The sequence below is a fragment of the Muntiacus reevesi genome, chromosome 1 (genome assembly GCF_963930625.1).
Source record: "Muntiacus reevesi chromosome 1, mMunRee1.1, whole genome shotgun sequence".
Taxonomy (NCBI): domain Eukaryota; kingdom Metazoa; phylum Chordata; class Mammalia; order Artiodactyla; family Cervidae; genus Muntiacus; species Muntiacus reevesi.
In genome coordinates this window covers 143,065,195-143,085,496 of record NC_089249.1, presented here as the reverse complement: position 1 = coordinate 143,085,496, position 20,302 = coordinate 143,065,195, and the positions used below count along the sequence as shown (strand labels likewise).

Sequence of the window (20,302 nt, the reverse complement as noted above, 5' to 3'; positions counted from 1 at the left end):
CCTTGCCTTCTAACAAGTACCCTAAAAAATGAAACTTGAGTTTGAAAGTTAAAAAGAATCTATTTAAGGTGTGATAGTTAAATAATGTTCTACACCTAATTCCTTTTTTGATCTAATTGCTCTGTCCTCTTAATTTGGCTAGTAATTATTTTTATGTGATGCTTTTATTAGTTGATTATGTTTATGAAGTTCTTATAAATGCAATTATTCACCAAAGCAATAAAATACTTGTTTGTCACAGGTAGCCCCATTTGAATGGTGGCCTTTCTGTAATCTTTTGAATTAACCTAATAAAATATTAATTTATCACATTAGAATTAAAAACAGAACCCTAAAAAATGCAGCTGATTCTGATTTAGGTCTAACACAAGAACATTTTTTGATAAGTCTAGTTTGCTTTTCTAATTTAAAAATAAGAATATGTTGCTTCAAGAGAATTTAGAGAAATTCATTATAAAAAGTAATTTAGAATTTACTATGGGAAAAGACATTTTTTTCTCAGGAATTTTCGTCTGGCTTGGGATTCATCTCATACTGTGAATGAAGTGTGAAAATATCTCTCCAATTCCCTGAGGTTGCAGAACAGTGCACATGCCCCCTTATGTTCTACTGAAAATAATCAAGTGAGAGAATTTCCCAAAATAAATAAATTATTACTGAAATGCTGAGTTTATTTGGTTTCCTAGAAATGACTTAAGAGAAGCTGTTTGGGGGCTATTTACAAAATAGAAACGTTAGTTCCTTAGAATGGGCAGGTTGGTTAAATGTAAACTTAATTGACTTTTTTTTAAATCCCCCTTCATTAGGGCCGACAAATCGAATACATAGATATAGAACGGCCCTCAACTGGAGGCCTTGGATTCAGTGTGGTGGCCCTTAGAGGTCAAAATCTGGGAGAAGTCAACATCTTCGTGAAGGAAGTGCAGCCAGGGAGTATAGTTGGCAGGTGAGGAAGTGTGTTCATTTTGCTTTTTGCTAATTTTTTTCTAACAATTCTGAAAAACATTAAGGAGAGTAAGAAACTAGTCATACCAGAACAGTTAACAATAGCAGCTAATGCTTTCCTCTTCTTATGCATTTTTCAGGCCTTTTGCAGATATTCTCACATATACTTGTGGTGTCAGTCTAGCTAGTAGTATCATTATTCCATTTTATAGATGTGAATGTTCAGAGACGTTCAGTGGTTTCCCTATAGTCACAGAGCTATTAATGATGGAACCATGATGTGATTCTCAGACTGTCTGGTGACAAAGCTCATGTTCTTTCCATTCCATCACACTCTCTCACAACTGAATGTGATACAGGAATGGTTTGACCAGTAAGATGGGCATATTGAAATTTACATTCTACATATTACATTATTTATTAAACTTGAGATTGTAACAACTTCTTTATTGGTCATAACATGCTGTTTATTTCACTTATTGTCAACAAAAATCCCTCAAGTCTATGTGATTCCCCCTCTGCACTTGTGCCTGAGTTTTATCTTTTTAAGGGTTACGTGTAAGACTTGTATTTTGTCTCTACTTGATTTTCTTTAGTTTATTCTTATTTAAAAAGCACACTATTCATTATATTATTACTTTTTAAAAAGATATATTAGTGTTACTATTACCTGTTAGAAAGCTAGTAGCAGGAACATAACTATTACAGAAAATTCTGTCAATAATATATTTTTGGATTTATGTTATCTACATATTGGGGATCAGTTCTAATCTCAACTGAAAATTCAGAAATGATGGATTTTTATGACCTTTCTACCTTTATTCTACAATCTAATGGAGCATTTCCTAAAGTTTGTTCTGCGGAGTTATAGCAGTAGTCAGCTATATATTTATTTTATAATATGCATTTATTTTCATCTGGCTTCTTTTATTCAATATTACATTTGTGAAATTCATCAACATGATTGTAGCACTGTTCATTCATTTTCATTGTTGTATAGTATTCAACTATACAAATACACCATGATATATTCATCCATTACACTTAAAGAATTTTTGCTTTCTCTAGTTGTGGCGAGTAGGGGCCACTCTTTGTTGGGGTGCATGGACTTCTCATTGTGGTGGCTTCTCTCGTTGCAGAAAATGGGCCCTGGAGCTCACAGGCCCAGTAGTCGTGGTGCACAGGCTTAGTTGCCCCAACATGTGGGATTTTTCTAGACTAGGGAGCGAACCTGTGTTCCCTGCATTGGCAGGTGGATTCCTAACCATTGGACCACCAGTGAGGTCCCGTAGTCGGTTATATTTAAGAAACTAAAAAAAAAAAAAAAAAAAGAAACTCAACCCTGTGTTTGGAGATTAGATATACATACTTAGGATAATCATATAATTTATTGCCCAAGTTGGGACATTTTGGAGAGTAAGAGACTGTGCTATTAATATGACACGGAGACAGCAGGTATAATTAGGACTGTTCTGGCAAAGCTAGGCAATTCAGGGTAAACTGGACTTAGAGTCACTTGACAGTAGCTTCTTTAAGGCTATGAAGTCCCTTGACAAAAAGCCTACTTAACTTTGATTGGCTCAGGTTTTCTTTTTAATTTTTTTTGACTTAAGAATCATTATTGGGATATAATTCACATAATGTAAGCATCACCCTTTTGGGATATATAATTCAGTGGTTTTAGTGTATTTTCAATGTTGTTAACCATTTTGTGGCCCATTCTTACGTCTCAATTACTCTGTACTAATTGTTCTGTAAGTACAGTTTGAGGTGAGCGCTTCCGAAAAGAGTAGTTTCATATTTGAGTGTGTAAGGACTTGTCACCACAGCTTGGTAGTCAGGGGGCTTCCTGGAAGCTGTGGTGCTTAAAGGAAATTGGAGAGGCAACAGCGGAGTCTCCAGAGGTGCTGGGCAGAAGGTGCTGGGGAGAGGAATCGACACTTTACCTGTAGCCCTGAGAAGAGGTGGAACGCAACTCCTATCTTAAGAGTGTGTCTGGTGTTTATCTGATGTGGGAGTTTAGTGCAAGGCAGTATAAGAAGGCACTAGAGAGAGGTAGAGGCCAGCCATGCAGGACCTTCTGGATCATTTTAAATGGTCTTTCTTTCTTCTGAGGATTCTCCACATAGAACTGTGGAGCTTACTGAACATCCTTTGGCTCTTGAAGTCATGGAAATCCATTATTTCTGAATGTTGCAGTGGACAGAAAAGAACTGGTCTCACCTTGAATGAAAAGTGCGAATTCATTTGTGTATATAGTATGAGACAGTTAAATTATAAATAATAGTAGAAGTAAAATGAGTTCAGCTTTAGAATGCATCAAAATAATATTTTCCAGAAGACTTCTGCAGTTTATTTTGGGTTAAGTTTATATTCCCTAGGCAGATACTGACTGGAAAAAAATGAGATGTCCTGGAAGTCTACTGGGTAGAGGAAAAGGTAGATTAAAATAGAATTGATTTCCAGAAAATAGAAAATTTGAGTGTGAGTAAATTAAGGACCAACTTATTGCAAAATGAGTTATTAATATATCAGGATCAAAGAGATTCAAGAGCAACTCATTCATTTGGGATTAATTAAGAAATTTCCCATAATGAATAAGCTGTGAGTAGGAATTTAGGTGAAGAAGTTAGAGGAAGGAGGATGTGGGAGATAGGAAAATGGAAGGTGATTCCTGGATATTGTCCTGGGGTGGTAATATTTAAAAATAAATGTTCCTTAAAAAAAAAAAAAAAAGATTTCTTCAGGACTAGGGAGGAGTTCACAAGCAACATTTTCATATATGTTAAAAAATATGTATATATTTCAAAATTATGAAAATCATTTTGAAAGTAATACATGGCTATAATATAAAAAATAGAAATATATTAACTCCTCCTCCTACATACCAGAAACCTCCTGGACTTTGACTACCCTAAGACAACTGTAGGAAACACACTGGAATTTTTTTTTGCTGCACCATGTCAATTGCATAATGTTAGTTTCCCAACTAGAAATTGAACCCAGGGCGCAGCAGTGAAAGCGCTAAGTCCTAATCACTGGACTGTCAAGAAATTCACTAGAACATTTTCTTTTTATAAAGACAAGGTCTTAAAGTACGTACAATTTTATATCATATTCTTATTCTCTAATATAACATAAGCCTTTCCTAATAGTAATAAAAGGATATATATAAGCAACGTTTTTAATGCAATGTGACCTATTTATTGTAAGAGCCACCCACAATTTTGGCATCAAAAATTGAAATACCCAATTTGTTAGTTCTAAAGGAGAGTATAAAACATATGAGTCCCTCTTCTCAGAAAACTTAAATAGTAGGGAAGGATGTAGGTACTCTGTGGACAGCATACTTAGTAAAGATGAATGCTCAGTGAGTGGTAAGCAAATAGCTCAGAGCATCATTATAATGAGATGAGTGATGAAGAGACAGGAGACAGAGGCAATGACACTTCTTGCAACATGGAGGGTGGATTGAATTTGGAGAGTGGAGTGGAAGAGCATTAGAGATAGAGAAAACCATTTACACAAAAGCAGGAAATACCAGACATGTTTGAGAGGGAAAGAGTAGATCAGGATAGTTGGAAAAGGGGTTTATATAGAAAGGAAGCCAAGTTGGAAGAGTACTTTGGGGCCAAATGTAGTGGCCTTTGAATACCAGTCACGTTTACATTGTGTCCTAGAGGTCAGGAGCTACCGAATTCTGGTCCTTGATGAAGTTTTGCTGAATCTGCTGCTGTGACCTGAGAAAAGCATAAGGGTGATATAATGGAATTTTCATAATTCTAAATTTATGAATTATACTTCTCTGTTCTGAGATGAATCCCTTCTCAGAGAGATTTTTACTTTTGAAGGTTAAAGAAGTTCTTTTATGAAACAGTCATGACAAAATTCTTTCCTTTGACTCTCCTTATTGGCCAACAACCATAGACAGTCATTATATACTTTTGAGATGAGGAATACCAGCACAGTTCAGTTCAGTTCAGTCACTCAGTCATGTCCAACTCTTTGTGATCCCATGGACTGCAGCATGCCAGGTCTCCCTGTCCATCACCAACTCCCAGAATTTACCCAAACTCATATCCATCGAGTCGGTGATGCCATCCAACCATCTCATAATCTGTCGTTTCCTTCTCCTCCTGCCTTCAATCTTTCCCAGTGCCAGGATCTTTTCAAATGAGTCAGCTCTTTGCATCAGGTGGCCAACATTTTGGAGTTTCAGCTTCAACATCAGTCCTTCCAATGAATATTCAGGACTGATTTCCTTGAGGATTGACTGGTTGGATCTCTTTGCAGATTCAGCACAGGAGAGCCTAGAAAAATAAACCTTGAGGAATTTTGCAAGTCAGACTTTAGGTATTAGATAAGGATCTCAGTTAGATGGTTGCATTGAGAATAGAAAGGAAAGATGGGTGGATACAAGAGAGATAAAGATAAGAAGGAACTGTGGAGATAATGTAGAGGAGGAGGGGTGTTTAGGAGATAATGAAGTCATATATAGTAAACCAGAGTAAATCCTACTCTTGGTATGCACTTTAAGAAGTTACAGAGTATGGTTTACAGTCAGAATCTTTAGATAAGATGCTAAACTCCCTTTCTTACATGTAAAATTTAACTAAGTACTTTAAAAGGTGATTGTGAAAAATAAAGTAGATAATGCCTGTAAAGCATTTAGCAGAGCTTCTGGCTCCTAATAAGTGCTCAATAAATATTAACTATATTGAGCATTTCTGGAGGAGGGCATGGCAAGCCAGTTCAGTATTATTAGATACTTGAATATTCAGGACTGATCTCCTTTAAGATGGACTGGTTGGATCTCCTTGCTGTCCAAGGGGCTCTCAAGAGTCTTCTCCAACACCACAGTTCAAAAGCATCAATTCTTGAGTACTCAGCTTTCTTTATAGTCCCACTCTCACATCCATAAATGACTACTGGAAAAACCGTAGCTTTGACTAGGTAAACCTTTGTTGGCAAAGTAATGTCTCTGCTTTGTAATATGCTGTCTAGGTTGGTCATAGCTTTTCTTCCAAGGAGCAACTGTCTTTAAATTTCATGGATGTGGTCACCATCTGCAGTGATTTTGGAGCCCAAGAAAATAAAGTTTCTCACTGTTTCCATTGTTTCCCCATCTGTTTGCCATGAAGTGATGGGACTGGATGCCATGATCATAGTTTTCTGAATGCTGAGTTTTTAGCCAACTTTTTTGCTCTTCTCTTTCACTTTCATCAAGAGCCTCTTTAATTCTTCACTTTCTGCCATAAGGGTGGGAATGGGAAGCCACTTTAGTATTTTTGCCTTGAGGACATATGTATATCCGTAGTTGATTCATGTTGATGTATGGCAGAAACCAATTAAAATAATTAAAAAATATTAACTATAATAGCACTTTTTTCCCTTAAGATTTTGCTAATTTCTTTTTAAAAATATCCCCTTTTCCTTGGTTAGCAACTGGGGATTGGTGATGGGAAGAAGATAAGGGCTCAGATATAGATTTGGAAATAATCTCTCGCTCTTCAAGGAGAGTTTGGCTTCTATTGACAAATGTTGGAGAAGTAAGGGACAATGGAGATGGGGTGAATCTGCTAGAGTGGAGGTTGTTGGTGACCATATAGCGCTATGTGGTACATGTAGAAGTCAGACTGGAAGGAGTTCAGGGGTACGGGGTGGTGCCACAATGAGGACAATGCCTATACTTGCAAAACTTTAGCACTGGGGCCCTATACATTGTTTTTGCTTATTTTCCAGCCAAATGGCTTTTAAAATGATGTGGTGTGTAGGGATCCACTACTTAATTGGTTAATTAGCTAATAAGTGCTTTGATGTAAAGCACTCTGAAGAGCTCTGTTACATTATGCAATTAAGTATTTCAATAATTGTATTAACTGAAGTAGTACCATAAGGTATAAACTACTTGAATAATACATTTTGAAAATCAGGCTGTTTGGATGGGAGGGAAGTTTGGGGGAGAATAGACACATGTATGTGTATGGCTAAGTCACTTTTCTGTCCACTTGAAACTATCACAACATTGTAATCAACTATAGTCCAATATAAAATAGAAAGTTAGAAAAATCTGGCTGTTATATCACTTAATATTTTCTTCTGTCATCAAGGGATCAAAGGTTAAGGGAAAATGATCAAATATTGGCTATTAATCACATACCACTGGATCAGAACATTTCCCACCAGCAAGCAATTGCATTGTTACAAGAAACCACTGGATCTTTGTGCCTAGTCGTGGCCAGGGAGCCAGTCCACACAAAAAGCAGCATTTCTACCAGCCTACCTGATGCAAATCTGCCTGACACAGTGAGTTGCAAATTTGGAAAAATCCTTAATTTTGAATCATATCTTTGTTTTTAATAAGTGTAAAGATATTTAGAAGATGTCATTTTACTTGTCGTAGTTCAAGAAAGATTACATCTCCAAAGACAGCATTAGCATGTTAAACAAAATAGTTCATGAAGAGTTTTTGTTGTGTTTTTCAGTGTCCTCTGATTCTCCTTGTTTAAGGTTATTATTTAATGTAGGTATTAATTTATAGTATTGGGTGTAATTTGTTTGGTAGTGGAAAGAGTTCCTTGGTCATGTAATCACTTAACTAATTAATCTGGGAGTTTTAATTAGAGATTTACTATGGGTATCTTAAGGTTTGGTTATTTGCTTTAAAAGTATTATCTTTATAAATTGGATTTTTTATGCCTAGATTATGGATACTGCAAAATTACAGAAGTTTTGTGTGTGTGTGTGTGTGTAAGGATGTGTACTGAACAATTTAAAAGAATAAAAGTTAAAAAAGAATAAAAGATTATATTCCCTTGGGAATCTTTAAACTTGCTTTGTAACATTTCATAGATTTTGACTTGCATCTTCAGAACACAATCTAATAAGTCTTATTTTCTTATAACACTAAGTGCTGGCTGATTTATTTAATTTTCATTCAGTAGGAAAAAGAAAAAATAGACTTTCTGGGTACAATGCAAGGTCACAACACTAATGTACAGACATTTTCCCTATTGTAATCAGTAATATTTATAAAACACAATTTACTTAATAAATGGAATGAACAAAGTGGTAAGTTGCTTAGCACAGTGGTTAAAAATAAGGAGTCTGGAGACAGGCTAAGGTGGGTTCAAGTCCAGCTCTTATTTCATAACTGAGTCTTGCTGGGCAGATGCTTTGAGTTCTCCACACCTCAGTTTCATCATCTGTTGCTTGAAAGTAATAACAAAGTGTCTAGTTCACAGAGATGTTGTCTAGTTTACAGAGATGTCCTGAGGATTAAATGAGACTGCATTAAATGTGAGGCTTAAATAAGAATGCATGTGAAGAGCTAAGCACAGTGCATGGGGCAGAATATTAACTGCTGTCCCTAACTCAGGCATTTTTAGCAAACATCGTTGCTTCCTGGATACTAGATATTGTTCCAGGTGTGAATCTATTAGATATTCCTGATAACTCTGGTTATTTTTAACATTGTGTAATAACTTTCCAAATTAGTATAATAGAAAAACTAATTATGTGTTGCGATTCATGGGGTCACAAAGAGTCGGACACGACTGAGCGACTGAACTGAACTGAAGTATGTCCTGATGACTTGAGGGGTAGACTTTTGCCCTGCAAGTGGATTATGTGAATTTAATGTATACTTCTGATGGAGCCTGCTGTTAGAGGAAAAATGCTTATGTCTTTTAGTCTGATTTGTATAATCCTTTTGCCAATATCTTCAGTTGGGTCTACATTTCTTCTCCTTCAGAGTCTCTTCAATCATTCTGGTCACTCTGTCCTTCTCACCATCTTATGCTTCACACTGCTGCCAGATTAATCTTTCTAAACCACTGTTTTGCTCCTGTTTTTTCCTCTTCTAAAACCTTCAGTTATTCTCCTTATCTAAGCCTAGCTTTGCTCTTAATATTCCCTTTTACTTAAATGTATTTTTTCTCTGTAGAGCAATTAAAATGCTGCCTTTGCCTTGAAAGTGTTAGTTGCTCAGTCATGTCCAACTCCTTGCTACTGTATGGACTATAGCCTGCCAGGCTCCTCTGGAGTTCTCCAGGCAAGAATATTGGAGTGGGTTGCCTTTTTTCCTTGAAGTCTTTCATAATTTTTCATTGGATTTGACCTCTTGTCTCTATAGCCCTTACATCTTTATAATATTTTATAATTCTCTTTTAATTCAGATAAACACATGTTTATTGGTTCCAACGAGGTGATTGGCACTGTGCTAGGTATCAGACATAGACAGGGGAGAGAGGCAGTGTGTTTCTGTACGCTTGGAGCTACAGTGTCTTATGATCCAATATTCTGTCTTATATTTTAATTGCTTATGTTTTAGTTTACCTCTCCACCAGATTATAAAATCCTTATTACGAGGATCTCTGATCATATAGAATTCATCTGAGTTGCTAGAAAGTTGACTTGATTAATTACATGAATGAATATTAATTTTTTTTGTGTGTATCTGTTACTCTAATCTGTATTGGTAAGCAATGAATATATGTGTTTTTACTAACACTTTGGTTTTTGCTTGCTATTACTTTGTAGATTCGTTGGGGCCATATTGAAGATGTTGAGCTCATTAATGATGGCTCTGGATTAGGTTTTGGAATTGTTGGGGGAAAATCAAGTGGTGTCGTTGTAAGAACTATAGTTCCTGGAGGATTAGCAGATCGAGTAAGTTGACCTTCTTTGATTTAATTTTGGTTTTATACAATTTAAATTGTATGGCTTAAAATGTAATTATGTAACTTGGGTTACTAGAATTATGATTCTGTGACCAGAACTTAAGGATAGCTAGAAATGTTTTTTGTATAAGTGTTAATATATACTCACTCTGTTTTATTTTAAAAAGCTCCTAAGTCAGTATTTTTGGGTGTGTGTGTATGGTTTTTTTTTTTTTTTTGCGCTGTGATTGACAGTCATCTTGACTCTATCAAAAGACAATATTTTTTATTGAAAGGAATCATTAATGGGAATTGCACTCTGAGTATCCATGTTAGTTTCTCTCTGCATATCTTTCAAGGGTGTAAATGTTAAGATAGTACAAAGATTACAAACTTTTATCCCAATGTTGCATGAGATAAATTTCACTAGAATTATAATTTTTTGACATTATAAATAAAAATACTACCCTTCATGATTTAGCAATGTTTAAACTGAAAGTGGGCCATTTTAAAATTTATCAACTATTTCTGCTTAGTTTTCCATTGAAGAAAATGTTAAGTACTACCTTGAATTTTTAAAAAGCACTCTAGAAATTTGAAGCTACTTAATAATGAGTTCATGCTACATAGACTATCCATGATAATCCGTATGACATATAAATTGTATGGGTTAACATCTTTGTTGTTGTTGCTATTTGATCGCTAAGTTGTGTCCGACTCTTTTGCGACCCTGTGAACTGGAGCCTGCCAGGCTCCTCTGTCCATAGGATTTACGGCTGCTGCTGCTAAGTCGCTTCAGTCGTGTCCGACTCTGTGCGACCCCATAGACGGCAGCCCACCAGGCTCCCCCGTCCCTGGGAGTCTCCAGGCAAGAATACTGGAGTGGGTTGCTAGTTACATATAAATTTATCCCTTCATATAAAGTATTGATAAAAATATATAAACATAAAAGTATCAGTTAATGTGGACATACAGAGTATTAGTAAAAAACATATAAAGCATCAATAAAAATGAACTTCCTGTGCACATATAGCTTTGAGGCAAGCTTCTCAGTTCCCTATTTCTAGTTGAGATTGTTTCTCCTTATACAAACTGTGGAGCTACTAATATTCCTGTTATTCTTTCAACAGCTAAGTTTATTTATTTAGCATAATGGCTTTCAGGGTTTTGTCTGTGGGCCCTGAGGGTCCCTGAGTTTCTTGCAGGGGGTTTATAAGATCAAAATGACTTACGTAATAATACTAAGATGTATTAGCCTTTTCACTGTGTTGACATTTGCACTGATGACGAACAAGCAGTGGTAGACCAGGCCTGCTGTTGCCTTTGTACGCATCAGAGCAATGGCACCCAGCTGCACTAGGAGCCGTTGCTTTCTTCTTTACCATGTGCTTGCAACAACAACAAAAATGCAGTTTCACTTAAAAAAGTGCAATAAAAACTAATTTAAGTAAAGTCTGACCTTTAGGTGCATGTCTTTTTAATATTGCGTTACAGAACGGAGTATACCGTATAACACTTCTGCCATATACTGAAGTATGGTGTTTGTCTTGAGGAAAAACATTTGTGAGACAAACTGGCCACTTTTTAATATGGAACAGCATTTTGATTTTTAACATTTATTTGATTTTTTAATTCTTTGCCTTTATTCACAAAATTTTTTGAGATTTAATTTTTTTGAGATATTTTGGTTTTAGGTGTACAGAATAATGATGTGATACTTCTGTATATTAAGGAATGATCACCACACTGAGTCTAGTTAACATCCATTACCACATAGTTACAATTTTTTTTCTTATGAAAAGAGCTTTTAACAGCTACTCTCTTAGCAGCTTTCAGGTATACAATACAGTATTTTCACCTATAGTCACCGTGGTGTGGTTTACATCCCTATGGTTTACTTATTTTATAGCTGAAATTTTGTTTCTTTTGATCTTCTTCATCCATTTTGCCCACCTTGCACCCTGCCTCCCCAGCAGCTGCCAATCTAGAATGTCATTTTTATTTTTGCAAGAATAACTGATAGAAAAATTATTATTCAGGCTTGGCTGTCTGGTAGACGTTTCCTTGAATGAAGTAAGCCTGTTACTTAAAGGAAAATAGCTAACAGGATTTGTTACTGATGATAATTTGAGTTTTTAAGCAAAATTAGAATTTTGGAAAATATTTCTCTGATTAGATTCTTACTGCTATTAATAAATATGATTTTTTTACATTAAATAATGTATTGATCATATGTCAGTATTTAGAAAATCTGCGTAGCAATGAGTCAGTATTTTCCAAAGATCAATATATAGAATGGCAAAATAATATATAGGTAAAAAAAAAATCCATTCAAAATTCAAGATTGATGAATAGATTTTAATTAAACATTATCTGAAAACTTGATGTTGTTTCAGATTCCACACTGCAACTAATCTTTAAGAAATCATCACTTGTCAAGTTTTGGTGTGTTATCAAAGAATTAGGCTAAAAGGGCTATGGAAATACTCTCCCATTTTCCAAATATATATCTGATGAAGGCCAAATTTTCTTTGTATTCTTCAACCAGAGCACATTGCAACACACTGAAGGCTGAAGCAAATATGAAAATTCAGCTGTCATCTTTTAAGCCAGATACTAAAGAGATTTGTAACAATTTAAGAATATTGTTCTTCTCACAACTTTTTGTTTGTTTGTTTTAGAAAGTAGAATTTTTATATAATTAGGCACCAGAGTTTAACCAAGATGACACATAAAGTGTAACCATGGTACCATCTATCACTACAGTCAAGATAATGAACATATTCATCCCCCACAAAGATCTATGACCTTTTGTAGTCCCTATTCCTTCGTCCTCAATTATTTTTGAGTGTAAAGGAGATCAGGAAGGTTGAGAATGGTCATTTTATGGGTGTTCAAAACACATCTGTGGCCCGAAACAAATAGTAATCTTTAATTTTTTTTTTTTTTTAATTTAGCAACTTAGATGAAATATTGTGGAATATTTTGGCATCTTTTCCCACTCAACCCCCCTCCTTTCAGTTCAGTGTAGTTCAGTCGCTCATTCGTGTCTGACTCTTTGAGACCCCATGGACTGCAGTGCGCCAGGCTTCCCTGTCCATCACCAGCTCCTGGAGTTTGCTCAAACTTATGTCCATTGAGTTGGTGATGCCATTCCAACCATCTCTTCCCCGTTGTCCCCCTTCTTTAGCAATTTTAATAGACTTATTTGCTAGAATAGCATTTTTCAAGATGCAGAGTGGTTATTATTAAAGAACAAAGGGTCAAAGAAATTTAGAAAGTACCAAGTTAAACAAAATCAAATAAATTTCTTTAAGAATTATCTGAGTTATTAAATACTGATGTACATTATGTATTTTCACAAGAAGAATGTGATGTGCAGATTTTCCGTTGGTGGCACTGTTAGTAAAAGCCCAGGTCTGATTTTCATCCTTTTCTGGAAGGGATTGTCACTGTTTCAGGTCTTCAGAATGGAGTGGTCATGTGCCCATCAGAGTCATAATGTAGAAGTGAGTTTTTATGCTAGACTTTGTTATCTGCCTAATATACTGTATTCTTGTATAATTCTTAAAACAGTCATAAATTTTATAACCAAATTATAGATATGGAAACTTAAGAAATTGCCCAAAGCTACACAACTTCAAAATGGCAGAGTCAGAATTGAGCCCACATGTGGCAGATTTACTGTATAAATCTACTTATACAGAGTTGATCCCAATGTTTTCATTTTCTTGTGTACACCTGTCCAGGGTTGGCCAAGCCTATCAGGTAATTGCCAGCTCTAGCAGTAATATTGCTGTTGGCTCTCTTATATAAGGAATATGTGCTGTGCTGTTTTAGTCCCTCAGTCGTGTCCAACTCTATGGGACTCCATGGACTATAGCCCACCAGGCTCCTCTGTCCATGGGGACTCTCTAGGCAAGAATACTGGAGTGGGTTGCCATGCCCTCCTCCAGGGGATCTTCCCAACCCAGGGATAGAACCCAGATCTCCCGAATTGCAGGCAGATTCTTAACTGTCTGAATCACCAGGGAAGTCCAAGAATATTGGAGTGGGCAGCCTATCCCTTCTCCAGGGGATCTTCCTGACCCAGGAATCAAATCAGGATATTCTGCATTGCAGGCAGATTCTTACCAGCTGAACTACCAGGGAAGCCCATGGTGAGACCTAAATATAGGAGACAGAGCATTATTCTCTTTTCCTCTCCTCCTCATCCCAGCTAAATGGCAGATAAATCTCTTCAACTAATTCTGTGTTTTGTTGCTAAATTTTTAGAGTTGTTGCTTGTGTAGCCTGATTATGGCTTTAAAATTATTAAAGGGAATATTGCTTTTCATTAAAATGTACTTATACTTTTGACTATTAATACTCACTGTTGACTATGGCTATCTTCATGGTAAGGGAATATGAATGTCTTAAGTCCTTCATTAGATGTGGTTGAGATTGATCATACAGTGATACTTACATTCTGCTAAAGGGATTGATTAATACTAAATACTTTCTTTAAAGAATATAAACTTGTATAACAGAAAGTTAGAAAAGCAAGTCAGTGTCTTTTTATTTTATTTTATTATTGTTATTTTTTTTTACCATTTATTTTTATTAGTTGGAGGCTAATTACTTTACAATATTGTAGTGGTTTTTGCCATACATTGACATGAATCAGCCATGGATTTACATGTGTTCCTTGGCCCCTGTATTTCCTTTTGTGTACATGTGTACAAGTCAGTTGGGGGATATGGTAAAGAAAACCTGAGTCTATAGAAGTATCAGAAATGGATGCATCTGAGAAGGCTGTAAGCAAGACACTAGGCTAAAGCTTTTGACATGTAGTATTGAGTTTATTGCTTACAACTCAACGAGAGAGGAATTTATCCCCATCTTGCTTAAAGAAGGATCTGAGATTTACATAGGATCAATTACTGACCTGTGGCCCTACACCCTGACCAAAGTAGTTCCAGGATAAACTTGGATGTGTCTGACTCCAATGCCTTTACTTGTCATTTTACTGTTTACTGCATCTAGTGTTGTAAATGAAATGAAAAAATATTGATTTATATGAATTTTTAAAAAATTTTCATTGGTACATAGTTACAATGAGGGGGCTTCCTTGGTGGCTCACTGATAAAGAACCTGCCAGTGCTGGAGAGGTGAGTTTGATCTTTGGGTCCAGAAGATTCCCTGGAGAAGGAAATGACAATCCACCCCAGTATTCTTGCCTGGGAAATCCCATGGACAGAAGAGCCTGACAGGCTGCAGTTCATGGTGGGATCTCAAAAAGAGTCAGATAGGGCTTATTGACTGAACAAGAACAACAAGTTACAATGAGCAATCAGTGGATGTCATTAGGGTCAATTCCATGGATAGGGAAATTATTTGATATTGTCCCAAGGTACTCTCCAAAATTCACAGTACCTGAAACATACATCTTTTGAGGATTCTGTTCAGTTATTTCAGAAATTTTGAGCAGTTAGAGTGTTTTTTTCTTTAATTGGTATAGGCAGTGTAAAACTTCTTTGTTTTGCAGAAATCTCTTTCATGTGCTGTGGAGGAATTCTAAGGACATCAAATACATTGAGTTACCCTGTTTTCTCCCAACGGTGACTTGTAGAGCACAACCTATTTAAAAGTTGTCATGAATTATTGACTTTTTGGTATCAGGCAGTTATGAGTTGTGTTATAATAGCTATCCATTAACCTTTAATATTGGGCTCCCCTGGTATCTCAGCTGGTAAAGAGTCTGCTTGCGGTGCAGGAGACCCCAGTTTGATTCCTGTCAGGCAGATCTGCTGGAGAAGGAATAGGCTGCCCACTCCAGTATTCAAGGACTTCCCTGGTGGCTCAGATGGTAAAGAATCCACCTGCAATGCGGGAGACCTGGGTTCGATCCCTGGGTTGGGGAAGATCCCCTGGGGGAGGGCATGGTAACACATTCCAGTATTCCCTCCTGGAGAATCCCATGGACAGAGGAGCCTGGTGGGCTACAGTCTGTGGGGATGCAAAGAGTCGAACATGACTGAGTGACTAAGCACACACAACTTTTAATGCTAAGAAGGAATGGGACCAGCCAAGGATTAGAGAGTGGGCGTGAACTATTGAGGAAAGTGAGGAATTTTCTTTCTAGAATAATCAAGCATTCACTGGTGGCTCAGATGGTAAAGAATAATCAAGTCCCAGCTTGAGGCCCTTGAACAGTTGGTTATTCTCAGTTATTTTACTTTATGTCTATAAACTGGTATTTTCCTTATCCTTCAAAATTATTTGTGAGGGCTCTGGAAATTTGAGTAGCATAGGGTGGACATACTTATTTTGGTTTGGCCAAAATTTTCATTTGGTTAGTGAATATGTTCAGTAAAATTCTTGGTGAAATTTAAAATGTCTTTTATTTTTACTTAAAACAGTATGAACTTTTTGACCACCCAATGCTTAGTGCCTTCCTTTAACTCCTTAAGGGAAAGAGCACTTATTTTATAAAGTCATTATTTTCTTGGAGAAGGCAATGGCAGTCCACTCCAGTACTCTTGCCTGGAAAATCCCATGGACGGAGGAGCCTGGTGGGCTGCAGTTCATGGGGTCGCGAAGAGTCGGACACGACTGAAGCTACTTAGCAGCAGCAGCAGCAGCATTATTTTCTGTCAGTGACATGTTGCCTTTTAATTAAAGATCAATGATAGAAATAGCTTGGAATCAAAAGTGGTAATAATTTCACTTTCTGAATTGGGTAGGTATTTAGTGTTATTTTTTAATTTTCAGAGAAACATTTATTTCTTTTGTAGCTCAGACCTAAAATCCTTTAGATTTTCAAATAGTTTTTGAATTGAAATTATCATGTATAACAGCCTAGCAGAGAACTTAAAGTGCAGAGTAATAAATATTTTTTTAAACCCATAAATGCTATGGATTATGCTAATTTAGCATGGACATGCTAACTTGAATTAAAGTATTTTTTTCTTTAAAAAAAAACTATATAAATGATACTGTGTTTTCTGTATTACCCCTTCCTCAGCTATTTTAACTTTTTGCCTTTCAATACTATCTTTGCCCTTATGCATAATTTTTCTCTCTTTTGAAAGAATCTGTGAGTTAATAAACTTTTATATTTGAATGTGTGATTAGCATGCTATGACTTTGAATTTTGGCATAGCTATTTATTGGCTATCATTGATTTATGATTTCTGTTAAAGAACAAAAAGGACTCTATACCTTTTAGTTTCCTTCTACAATAGACAAGCTATGAAAGGAGAATGTTAATCAGAAAGTATCAGTAATATGCAGTACTTGGGGCCAACGGACTTTAAAAGCTAGCTGTCATTTTGGTGTCTTTCCTATCAATCTGATTATGATTTTTTTGCACTTGTGAATTCTGTATAACACCTGTTTTTCTGAAAGAAGAAAATGTTTGACTTTCAGTGACAGGTGCAAATTATCTGCATCATTTTAAATTGAGTTGAGGTAAAATAGGGAAAAAATAATGCTTAGGAAATGACTAAATATGTACTTAGCATGAAATGTCCTTTGTCCAAGTCAAGTATGCAAATACTTATCGCCATATTCTTTATTCTGTGTTCAGGGCATAGTTCTGTTCAAGAACCATTTATTCACAGAAGCATCTTACCCTTATTTTTCATGAATACTGACTGTCAAATAGTTGGTTGTTTTATTTCATGTTTGTTGCATTGGTAAAAATAGAATATCAAGTTATCAATGCTTAAAGTAGAAATCCAGCAATTAGTTTTTTCTTCTTCCATAATAATTTCCTCCTTGCATCTATTACTTTTCTCTAAGTCTTTCCAAATGTTTCTGAATTGAGTTGCCTTTCTGTTTTACAACTTCTGTTTGCTTGCAGTAGCTTCTAGTGCCTTCTGCAGAATTCATAGTAAAGCATATAGTTTTCTACTCATTATGTTGATCTAACACCTTTTTTCATACAGGTTTCTGCAAAACTGGGGAAAAGGAAGGATGGGGAATTGAATTTAGCTTTAAGGCCTCCTTTCTTTCTCCTTCTAATGAATTGTTATTAATGAGTGAAATTAGATCAGTGATTTCTCAGAACAGTTTTGTTTTTCTTTTTTCTTGGATTAAAGGATGGAAGACTCAAAACAGGGGATCACATCTTGAAGATTGGCGGCACAAATGTGCAGGGAATGACGAGTGAGCAAGTTGCGCAAGTGCTGAGGAACTGTGGGAATTCTGTCAGGATGCTTGTTGCAAGAGACCCAGTTGGTGATATTTCCATAACCCCTCCTACTCCTGCAGCCTTGCCTGTTGCTTTGCCTGCTGTGGCCAGCAGGAGCCCTAGTTCTGTGAGTATACAAATTATTCTTTCGTCATAAATTCAGTCTGGCTGTGATACATTGCCGGATTAGAAATGCTTTCAGTTCCGAGTGCTGTGCGCATGTGGGTCATGCCTCAAGTGCTCAACAGTGAAGCACAGGGGAGCCCAACTTGGAGACACTAGACAAGTCTGATTTTCTTTTTTGTCATTTCTCAGGGTTAAGGTTTCAACTTCCCTGAGCCTCTACTACTCATCTGTACATTGGAGACTAATAATACCTGCCATTCCTATTTCATTAGATTGGTGAAGAAATATCCAGGTAGTGGAGGGGAAACTCTACATACTGGTCAATGTATGAGTATTATCATTGATAAGACCAAACTGGCCAAGGGCAATAGATTCTAATAATAATAACATTCTGATTACTAACAATTGTTATAGTTATATAATAATCACTATTATTATTCATTATCAAGCACCTAGATTTATCCAAGTCATCTGAATTCTTTGGAAGAATTCTGCAAGATAGGTCTTATCCATTCAATAGATAAGGAGATAGGAGTCCAAATAACTTATTAAAGGTCATACAGGGAGCAAGTTGCAAACTGGGATTTGAATTTAGATCTTTCTGGTCCCTTCTAAGTTTTTGTTTTTTGTTTCTTTCCTTCCAGTCTTACTGAGATATAATTGACATAGAGCACTTTATAAGTTTAAGATGTACAACATAGTGATTTAATTTACATACATCGTGAAGTAATCATCACACAGTAAGTTTAGTGAACATCCATTATCTCTATCTGTGTAGATACACAATTTAAAAAGTAGAAAAAAGTTTTTCTCTTGTGATGAGAACTCTGGATTTACTCTCAACTTTTATATATAATATATGATACTAATTATACTTGTCATGTTGTCCCTTACACCCCTAGTACTTATTTATCTTAAAACTGAGAGTTTGTAGCTTTTGACCACCTTAATCTGGCCTCCTCACCCTTCAATTCCACATTCTTTCCAACCATATCACAGGCTCTGAATCAGGAGATAATGAGGTAAAAGGAAAGAAAGAGTTTTTAAAAGGAGGAGCCAGGAAGAAGAGGAAAGAAAAGAGAAGTGATTATGGCAGAAGAGGGTGGGAAGCCACCTCTCATATTCATTTGAGGAACAATTTGATGTCTTCTGGGAAGGTTATCCCTAATGGAAACCACATGAGAAGAAGTTTTCTGTCAGAGATATTAGAATCTGTCAGAGGTAATAGAATTAGATATATAATTCTAATATCTCCGATAGATATTCTTTTGATTTCTTCTCCAAACTTGTTAGAACCATTTTCTTTTCCCTCCATTACTTTGCATCTCTGAAGACTTCTACTTTGTAATGAGGGACCAATGTAGCTGTTTGGTCAGTGAGAATTTGATGCAATCAGTTATTTACTTTTTATTGTTAAAAGTTTGAATTGAAAGCAAGGTGTTATATTTTTAGACACCTTGACGTTCAAGCTGGTTTTAGAAAAGGCAGAAGAACCAGAGATCAAATTGCCAACATCCGCTGGATTATTGAAAATGCAAGAGAGTTCCAGAAAAACATCTATTTCTGCATTATTGAGTGGGCCAAAGCCTTTGACTGTGTGAATCACAATAAACTGTGGAGAATTCTGAAAGAGATGGGAATACCAGACCACCTGACCTGCCTCTTGAGAAATCTATATGCAGGTCAGGAAGCAACAGTTAGAACTAGACATGGAACAACAGATTGGTTTCAAATCAGGAAAGGAGTACGTCAAGGCTGTATATTGTCACCCTGCTTATATAACTTATATGCAGAGTACATCTGGAGAAGGCAATGGCGGTCCACTCCAGTACTCTTGCCTGGAAAATCCCATGGATGGAGGAGCCTGGTAGGCTGCAGTCCATGGGGTCGCTAGGAGTCAGACACAACTGAGCGACTTCACTTGCGCTTTTCACCTTCATGCATTGGAGAAGGAAATGGCAACCCACTCCAGTGTTCTTGCCTGGAGAATCCCAGGGACGGGGGAACCTGGTGGGCTGCAGTCTATGGGGTCACACAGAGTCGGACATGACTGAAGCCACTTAGCAGCAGCAGCAGCAGCAGAGTGCATCATTTGAAACACTGGATGAAGCACAAGCTGGAATCAAGATTGCCGGGAGAAATATCAGTAACCTCAGATGTGCAGATGACACCAGCCTTATGGCAGAAGGTGAAGAACTAAAGAGCCTCTTGATGAAAGTGAAAGAGGAGAGTGAAAAAGTTGCCTTAAAGCTTTATATTCAGAAAACTAAGGTCATGACATCTGGTCCCATCACTTCATGGGAAATAGATGGGGAAACAATGGAAACAGTGACAGACTTTATTTTTCTGGGCTCCAAAATCACTGCAGATGGTGATTGTAGCCATGAAATTAAAA

At 36.5% G+C, this 20,302-nt stretch overlaps 1 protein-coding gene across 6 annotated transcripts in view; it reads left to right on the top strand.

Moving 5' to 3' along the window:
• Positions 1–20,302, top strand: part of PATJ (PATJ crumbs cell polarity complex component) — a 358,862-nt gene that overhangs the window by 15,930 nt on the left and 322,630 nt on the right. For all 6 annotated transcript variants that reach the window (XM_065911864.1, XM_065911863.1, XM_065911866.1 and 3 more), the window contains exons 5-8: positions 807–946; positions 7,056–7,251; positions 9,487–9,615; positions 17,690–17,908. In XM_065911864.1, coding sequence (XP_065767936.1) covers positions 807–946; positions 7,056–7,251; positions 9,487–9,615; positions 17,690–17,908 — 684 coding nt within the window. The remainder of the gene's footprint in view (positions 1–806; positions 947–7,055; positions 7,252–9,486; positions 9,616–17,689; positions 17,909–20,302) is intronic.